At 36.6% G+C, this 9,401-nt stretch overlaps 1 protein-coding gene and 2 long non-coding RNA genes across 3 annotated transcripts; 1 reads left to right on the top strand and 2 right to left on the bottom strand.

Annotated features, from left to right (window-relative positions):
- Positions 548–1,833, top strand: LOC109838707. The gene is made up of 2 exons (XM_020407128.1): positions 548–1,370; positions 1,481–1,833. The coding sequence occupies exons 1-2, from the start codon at positions 548–550 to the stop codon at positions 1,831–1,833; spliced, it is 1,176 nt and encodes a 391-aa protein (XP_020262717.1).
- LOC109835952 lies at positions 5,091–7,778 on the bottom strand. Its single transcript, XR_002245745.1, has 3 exons — positions 7,686–7,778; positions 7,542–7,619; positions 5,091–5,416 (listed from the first exon to the last, which is right to left on the bottom strand). It is a non-coding gene; the product is annotated as an uncharacterized LOC109835952 (long non-coding RNA).
- Positions 7,905–9,186, bottom strand: LOC109835951. Its single transcript, XR_002245744.1, has 4 exons — positions 8,649–9,186; positions 8,464–8,571; positions 8,275–8,379; positions 7,905–8,138 (listed from the first exon to the last, which is right to left on the bottom strand). It is a non-coding gene; the product is annotated as an uncharacterized LOC109835951 (long non-coding RNA).

The raw sequence follows: 9,401 nt of genomic DNA, 5'->3' as shown, positions 1-9,401 counted from the left end.
ATTTACAGAAGTTAGAATCATTCCTAAGCCACTACTACACTACACTACAAATCAAGGCTTATAGGAATTGAAATTGTTGCTTCAAAAGTTCTCTCGAGTTGTGAGAGGTGTTAATCTCTTGGTTTAGAGATTGGTGTGCAAATTGACAATGTGTTTGTCAATTGGTGTTGCAATTTACAGGGACTTGCAAATTGGTCAGGTTTGCTTTTGATTTTGTAAGTTTATTCAAAATCATAGTGGAAACTCTCAAGCGGGATTTGCTTGGGGACTGGATGTACACTTGATTGGTGGAACCAGTATAAAACTTTGTGTTTGTGATTGTGAATTTCTGAGATTGCCATTTTTCTTTACAATTTATAATCTACTTTGCATAAATTTTAAAAGAATACTATTCACCCCCCCTCTAGTGTTCTAGTGTATCTATTTCAGATCCTGTAGTATATTCCTGTTTGAATTCCAAAATGAGAGCAGTATGAGAGGGATATTGGAAGGTGGTTCTTAGTTCTTTGGCCCACGTTCTCTTGTTTTAAAGCCATGGACAATTGATATGGACATAGAGAAACTACAAGACCAAAATTACCCCATATGGGTGCAATTTCCTAACCTAAGGTTGAATTTGTGGAGTTCCACTGGAATTAGTAAGATTGCTAGTTTGATTGGATGTCCTATTGCTACTGATAAGCTAACTGCCTCAAGACCAAGGTTGAGTTATGCAAGGGTTTTGTTGGAAGTTGATTTGCCTTTTAAAGAACCACTACCTGATCAAATTGAAATTCAAGGTCCGGATGGTAAAAGTTATCATCAAAAGGTGGTTTATGAGTTCAAACCAAGATGGTGCTCCTTTTGTAATAGTGTAGGACATGATTCTCAGCACTGCAGGAAACATGTTCCAAAAAGAGTGTGCGTGCCTGTTAATAAACCTGTACCTAGTGTTTCTAATGAAGTGAGGGAGCCTGTTAATAAACCTTCCAGTGTTGCTAATGAAGTGAGGGAGGCTGTAGAGAGGGGTATCTTTTCTGATAAGAATGTGGTGCTAAATTTTCAAGGATCAATTGCTAAAGAATCTGAGAAGGTTCTAATTGATACAGCTCCTGTAAAACATGCACTGCTGGAAAAACATGCACAAAATTTTCCTGTTTCTCTGCAGACTGGGAAAACATGCACAGATTTCAATCAAGCTGAGAAAGTGAAACAGAAAGCTTACTCTTGCTCTCCTCCTATTAATTCAAGTGGATTTACTTTTGTCACTAGAGCTAACACTGCAAAAAGACCTATTATGAGTGATCCTGGAACATCAGTGGAAGCCTCTCAATTTTCTATTCTTGATCACCAAATTTTTGATTTGGATCCCTCTAATGCTGATAGAGGGGGTACTTATCAATAATGCACTTAGCTATTTGGAATGTTAGGGGGTTTAACAAATCCTCTAAACATGGAATAGTGAAAAAAATTATTCAAGAGTACAATATTTCTTTTCTAGTACTCTTAGAAACTAAAATTGTTGGGGATAAGAAATTGCAATTTATTGGCAAGAAAATTGCAAAAGAGTGGAAGTGGATATCAAATAAGCAATTGGCAAATAATGCTAGAATATGGGTACTATGGTATAGTGAAATGCTTTCAGTTCAAGAGGTCAAATCCTCTGATCAATATATCACCTGTGCTATAAAATCTAAGGATGACAAATTGTCATGCCTTTTCACTGCAGTTTATGCTCACAACCTGAATGATGAAAGGAAATCTCTTTGGGAAGATCTATTAACTTTCAAAAGGAGTGTTGACTGCCCATGGTTTGTGGGTGGGGATTTTAATGCTATTGTAAATGGAGATTAAAAAATTGGAGGTGCTTCTGGTGCTGGAAATGAAGACTTTCAAGATTTTATCTCATTTAGTCAACTGAGTCACATTAAAACTACTGAGTGTTTTTTCACATGGAGTAATAAGCAGGATGCTGAAACAAGAGTATGAAGTAGGTTAGACAGATCCTTGGTCAATCAAGATTGGGTTCACCATTATACTACAAGTCAAGTGGAATATTTGATGCCCCTTTGCTCCGATCACTCCCGTGGACTTATCACTATTGGTGATGACATTTTTGAAGTTAAAAAGCCTTTTAAATTTTTCAATATGTGGGCTAAACATCCTGACTTTTTAGAAGTGGTGAGGTCAGCTTGGAATCACAATGTCAGGGGGTATAATATGTACAGATTCTATTCAAAACTCAAAAGCCTCAAGCATGCTCTTAAGGACCTCAACAGGAAGAATTACATGAACATAAGACAGCAAGTTCTAAGAGCTCAAACTGAACTATTGGATATCCAATCCAAACTGAGCAAAGATCTTTTTAATGCTATTTTGATTTCAAAGGAGAAAGAGTGCACTAAGAAATATGCTGTATTATTGGAAAATGAAAATTCATTTTATTTTGATTTCAAAGGAGAAAGAGTGCACTAAGAAATATGCTGTATTATTGGAAAATGAAAATTCATTTTTGAGGCAAAAAGCAAATATCAAATGGGGTCAAGAAATATGCTGTATTATTGGAAAATGAAAATTCATTTTTGAGGCAAAAAGCAAATATCAAATGGGGTCTTCATTCTAATAAGGGCTCTCATTTCTTTCACTCAGTTATGAAATCTAGGAGGCACCAGAACAGAATTATGTCAATTTACACTACAGATGGCTCTAGAATTTCTGACTTGCCTGGAATTGCATCAGAACTCATTGATTACTACAAGAAGCTACTGGGATATTCTAGAATTTCTGACTTGCCTGGAATTGCATCAGAACTCATTGATTACTACAAGAAGCTACTGGGATATACTAAGGCCAATTCAATTGCTGATTCTAATATAATCTCTAATGGTCCTACTTAAACTTCTGATCAACAGAATGCTCTGAGTTCTCCTGTATCTAGGGAAGAGATCAAACAAGCATTATTCTCAATGCCTGACAGCAAGGCTCCTGGACCTGATGGCTTCAATGCTTACTTCTTCAAATCTGCATGGAGTGTTATCAATGAGGATCTATTTCTAGTAGTTGAGGAATTCTTTCACTCAGGTACACTTTTGGGTTCCCTTAATAACACATCTATTACTCTTATTCCCAAGGTGCTCAATCCTATGTCAGTTGCTGATTATCGGCCTATATCTTGTTGCAATGTCATTTATAAGATCATTTCTAAAGTTATTGCTACTAGGGTGCAAAAAATCATGGGCTATCTAATTAATAATGCACAATGTGCTTTTGTAAAGGGAAGGCTCATTTCTAGTAACTTCTTGTTGGCTCATGATCTATTAAGCACTATGGTAGGAAAAATAACTCTCCTAGAGCTATGCTGAATGTTGATTTAAGGAAGGCTTTCGACACTATTAGTTGGGATTTCATAAGGAGTATGTTGATTGGATTAGGCTTTCCTAATAACATGATTTGTTGGATCATGGAATGCATTTCCACTCCCAAATTCTCCTTATCTTTAAATGGTGGACTGCATGGTTACTTTCATGGTGCAAGAGGACTGAGACAAGGGGATCCACTCTCCCCCTATCTTTTTGTCATTGGGATGGAACACCTATCTAGAAAGCTCAATACTCTAAAAGATGATTCTTCGTTCAAATTCCACCCGAAATGTTACAGATTGAAGATTAACCATTTAATCTTTGTTGATGACTTGCTACTGTTTTGTAAAGCTGATATGAACTCTATTTGAAAAAATTTTACATGCCTTCAAGAGTTTGGACAAGTCTCTGGTTTGGAAGCTAATTCCAGAAAGTGCTCTGTTTACTTGAGTGGAGTTAATAATAGCCTTAAAGATCAGATATGCAATTATCTGAAATTCCCTGAGGGAGTGCTACCTATGAAATATTTGGGCTTACCATTGAATGCAAAAAGACTCTCATACATTGACTGCTCTAGCCTTATTAGAAAAATCAGCAATCAGTTTCAATCCTGGCAACAAAAGAAATGTCTGACTTATGCCGGTAAACTTGAATTGATCAAATCTATTATTTTGGGCATTCAAACTTACTGGCTTAGCAATTACATATTGCCAATAAAAGTTTTAGAGAAAATCGACAGAATGTGCTCAGAATTTTTGTGGGGATGAAAACTTCATTTGGTGAACTGGGAAGCTGTCTGTCAAAGGAAAGAACAAGGGGGTTTAGGGATTTTTTTCAGCTAAGTTTTGGAACTACGCTGCTGCTACAAAGCTCCTGTGGATGATTCATCTCAAAAAAGACCTCCTATAGATCAAGTGGATACATGGTAGCTATCTAAAAATCAAAGCATATGGGCAGTTCAATCAAAGGCTAATGATTCATGGATGTGGGGGCAGCTCCTTAAAGTGAGAGACATGTTGCTGAATAAGTTTGGTAATGCTGATAATACAAAGAATATGTTAACTGAATGTTGCATTGGTGATAAGCTTCAGTTGTCTTCAGTATATAAGACACTTGTGTAGCCTGCAAATGAACACTGGTAGAAAACGACTTATTCCAGACGGAAAATTCCGTCTGGAATAACTTGAATTCCGTCTAGAAAATGTATTCCAGACGGAATTTCGTCTGGAATACGGGTCTAATTTATTTCCGTCTAGAATAAGTTATTCTAGACGAAAATTCCGTCTGTAATATAATCCAGACGGAATTTTTTAGACGGAAAAAAAAACCGTCCGTAATACTTAAGCGACGGAATTTTTCCGTCTGTAATAAGTAATGCAGACGGAATTTTCCAGACGGAAAATTCCGTCTGCCTTAATCAACATCCCAGACGGAAATTTCCGTCTGGGTTATTTAACCCAGACGGAAATATCCGTCTGGGATATTAGCAACCCAGACGGAAAATTCCGTCTAGGTTGTCCAATATCAACTCAGACGTTTTTACATCCCAGGCGGATATTTTCGTCTGGAATGTAAAAAATCCGTCTGGGATACCTGTAAATCATTCTGGAATGCACACAAATTTCACACAAATTGGTTGTAAATCACACAAATTTCACACAAATACCTGTATAATCCAGTTTACACATTTCATAATAAAAATCACATATTTCATAATAAAAATCACACAAATTTCACAATAAAAATCACATATATAATCAACAATAAAAATCACAACAAAGTCACACATAAAAATCACATATACATATCATCTCTCCCATCTCTCTCGTCTGCCAACTTATAATCATCCACATACGCATATAAATTTGTAAACTGACTCAATCAACTCACTGTTTGTTTTTGGGCTCAACACAAACCGATATCCAAGTCACACATGATTATTTTTTCCACAACAAAGTCACACATGATTATTTAAAAATATGACAAACCGATATCCAAGTCCACGAGCATTTTTTCCTCTAGAGATCACCAACAACAATAACACTCCTCCCTTGGCTTAGAAGTGATTGCCACCGTTCCTACAACGAAGGGGTAACAGTGAGCAAATGGAATAAACATAGAAAGAACAAAACATATGCAACTTATCTACTGTTATGGGAACTACAACAACAGAAACATGCGTACGTAAACTATTAAGTGTGCATTCTACTAAATACTTCGATGTTGGTAAAGTGAGCAAATGGAATGAAATGTTAGTGAAGATTGTGCTTTGATTATTTACTCTACATAATTGAGTCAATGCTTTTCTTTTATTTTCCCCCCTTCAATCAACCACTTAACTGCACATATTAAACAGAACTCAGCAAAAGACTGTAGAGAATGAGGTCATTTCAAGTTGTTTGTCTCACAAAAACATTATAACAGATGTGTTCACTTCAGAATAAAAAAAAAAATATGAGTAGTAACTAATAACCAGAATGAAGTAACCAGCAAAATAGGAACATTTAACTTCATAATTACATTTATGTTCAACGCCTAAATCATACAGATGCTTTAAAAATTATTGTGAGAGCACTTTACTCTCACAGCGATTATGCAATCCAAATAATATTCAGTGGGTGGCCATAACATACAGAGGATCCCCATTTTTTAGAAAGCAAAACCGTTTGAAAACCGAAAATTTGAAAACAAAAGGACCTGAAAGCTGAAAATATCAGCAGATGAGGTTAGGAAGGGAAATGTGCTTCATATTACTGGAGATTCTGGTAATTTTGGTCGGAGCTGAAGGAAAATGGAATGATTGAAACATGTACAGTAAAGTTCGGGGAATTTCATTCAGTCAAACAAGAAGAAAATTTGAATGAATCAAACCTTGCAAACCTTGAACCAAATCAAACCTGACTTGTCATATAACTGAGATATCGTGACAAGTTAAGCATAACGAAAGCTACCAAACTTCCAAGAAACTAACATTGAATTGCAGGCATATTGATGTAGTCCAAGAATGGTGGAGCTAAAAAAATCAAAACAAGCATAAATAAGACAAATGATGTCCAAGTTCGTAGCAAGATTTTACAGCTAGTCGGCTGTAGCTTTTACCCAAAAGCATCGAGATAGCGGTATCAGAATTATAACAACTCAAGAACAACCTTGAAAACAAAAGAAACTGGATAGAGTAACTTGAATGTGTGCCTTAGAATTATGCATCCTATCATGGGATGTCTGTAGCATGTCTGACTATCAATTGCTTTTACCTCAAAAAAAAAAACAACAACATAAACTAGCTTCAGATACTAACAGCAGGGTCAAATTGAAAAAAGCTAGAGGATAGACATGGACAGCAAGTAAATCAAAGCTACCACTGACTTCTAGTACAAGGTGGATAAGTCCATCCGCTTCATTAATTAGTTACTATATTCAACTTATTTAGTTAGAAATTTTGATATGATAAATGTTGCTTTGCTTTGGAAAGTCTCATTGTCGCTGTCATACAATTTTTTCCTTGGCACTCCACCCTCCTAATGTCTAACCTTTTCGTTTCAAGGGAGTGCCATTTTTTCATTCTGGTGATGAGATACTGCGTTCCAAGTCACTTGACCGCGACTCTTATAACTCAGGCGATTGGTTCAATAGGTTGGCTTCGTTATTCTTTTGAGAGTGCATTGTTTAGTTCACATTTAAATTTCGTATTGTCAACTGAAGATTTTCTCATCCTGTCTGACTTTCAGTGTGAACTTTTCTTTATTAGTTGCTCTTGTATCTTTAAAACAGTAGATGTGATCTTTAAATCATTATAAACTTATCATTTGGAAATGACTGATGAATGTGTTCCATATGTTTTAGGCTTGATTTCAGTTATGAGACGAACAATTGGGGTGTCGGCCTACCTCCGAGAGAAAAGAATGAAAAGAACTGGCCATTGTAAGCATGAATTTTTCTGGTATAAGTTCTAATAGTATTCAATTATTTGTTTTCTTCAGATATCTCATTCTTTCGAACACTCGTTTGTTATTATTACCTTATATATATATATATATATATATACATCGATCCAACGAAAGCATCCTATGCGTATGGCTTCTAACTGGCACAATTTAACTAGTAAGTCATGCATGGAGCTTTTTGTTGTGATAAGACTAATATACAAAATTGACATCATTTTATCTCTACATACACATACACACATACAATTAACTAACTTACCTCATAAAATCAAGAGTCATCCTCATCGTCATGTTCCCTCCTCTGCACGCCACTACTGCTTCCGCCAGCAAGTCCAGCCTGAAAATTAATAGATTTACATTTAGAGAACGACATTTAACAATATAAGACATATTATTAATTTACCTGTGCGCCAGCGTCTAAATCTATTTGGTCCAAAACTTCTCCAAATAATTCAGCTGAAATCTTCCCGGACAAGCATAAAACGATGTGTCTAAAAACATCGTCGCTAGTAGGGGATGGAGGCAAATCTGAACACATAGCCTTCGTCATCTGCATGAGTAAAGTAGGGTCGATCTTACCGTGCAGATAACGGTTGACGCGCATAATTGTAGAAATGGTGTGAGTTCTGTTTGATGATGTAGTTGCAGTCGAGGTTGTCGAGGATGCCGTGGAGGATTTTCTGGAGGTACCCCGCTGAGCTCCAACCCCCATCAATGGGTATCTACCCCGGTTATTATACCCCATCACATTCATTGCAATGACATTACTTTCCTCTCTTGACAAAACATGAGGGTCATCAGCAGCTTCTTGGGTAGCACGTAGTGCTGCATCCTTCGACGCGGCAGCAATATTATCCTAAATCACATACAGAAAATAGATATATATTGAATTGGCAAATAATGATTTCAAGTTACAAAAGTTTAAACTCCTAATTAATGAAATGTACAACAACGTAATAGTTATTAATTTATATTTGTTGAAAAATAATTACCACCAACACCATGTTTTCTTTAATCTTCTCTTCATCTTTATATGTTGAGTGAAATGTGCCGTAAGCTAACTTTGCCTTCAAATTGATCGGCATTATCGGCTTCCCCTACAAAATATAATAGGAAATGTCGAAGAGTTTGGCCAAATTGAAGGTGTTAGCATGTGAATACATCAACTTTAAATATTATACCGTGTCTCGACAATATCTATACTCAAGGTTGGCAAAGGACCTCGATCCCAAGTGGTGGTCAAGCTTGCGCTTGCTATGTCGGTTCGTCGAGCCCTTCTTAGATTTATCCTACAAAAATTACGCGTGTTAAAAATAAATTGCATTTACAATATGCTCATGTACGCAACCTGATAATGTACTCGTACCTGTGCGGACTCGGTATCCCAATAAAAAAGAAGAGCCGTGAAATGATCGAGATCCACCCTCTCATCGAGATTTAAAAATCTCTGCCAGTCTTGGGTATATTTATCATATGTTGATATCTTCAGCTCATGTCGCCACTGTTTGAGCACGGCCTCAACTTTGATATTGAAAACATAGTGCCACGCCCCCGGGTAGTCCTCAAGACAATAGTATTTCTACAATTTTGCATGTAAAAATATAAGATATCTAAGCATTTTGTAAACGTATTCTATATCAAAAAAAATTAAAGAAGTAATGATCATATACCATCAACTCTCTCTATATATCCTCGTATGCGGACCATGGAAGCTCCTTGAATTTGAAGTATGGGTTTATGACTTGAGCCCGCCGTACTAAAACGCCGATGTAGTTATTAAATTTTTTTGACCACGGGCCGATCGGCAAGTTATCAACCCACTGAAGAATTCCCCGAAAGCCTCTCGGTGCCTGTTTGGAATCAGGCTTGCTTCCACCACGTCCTCCCGGTCCAGTTGCATCTCGCTTTGGAAGTTAAGTATAAAAAGGCAAAAACAATGAGACAAAATTATTATATTTACCTCTCTCCACTTCTCTATCCCTCGCAGCGATTGCAACTTGCTTTCTAACTTGCATCATAGGCTTTAGTTCATCTAGCCTTTTGAGTGCAAGTGGATGATACTTCAAAGCATTAGTCTTTGATATGATCGAGTCTGGAGGCAATGGTAGATTGGGGATGT

This window comes from Asparagus officinalis, chromosome 4, assembly GCF_001876935.1.
Source record: "Asparagus officinalis chromosome 4, Aspof.V1, whole genome shotgun sequence".
Lineage (NCBI taxonomy): Eukaryota > Viridiplantae > Streptophyta > Magnoliopsida > Asparagales > Asparagaceae > Asparagus > Asparagus officinalis.
This window is presented reverse-complemented; position numbering and strand designations above follow the sequence as displayed.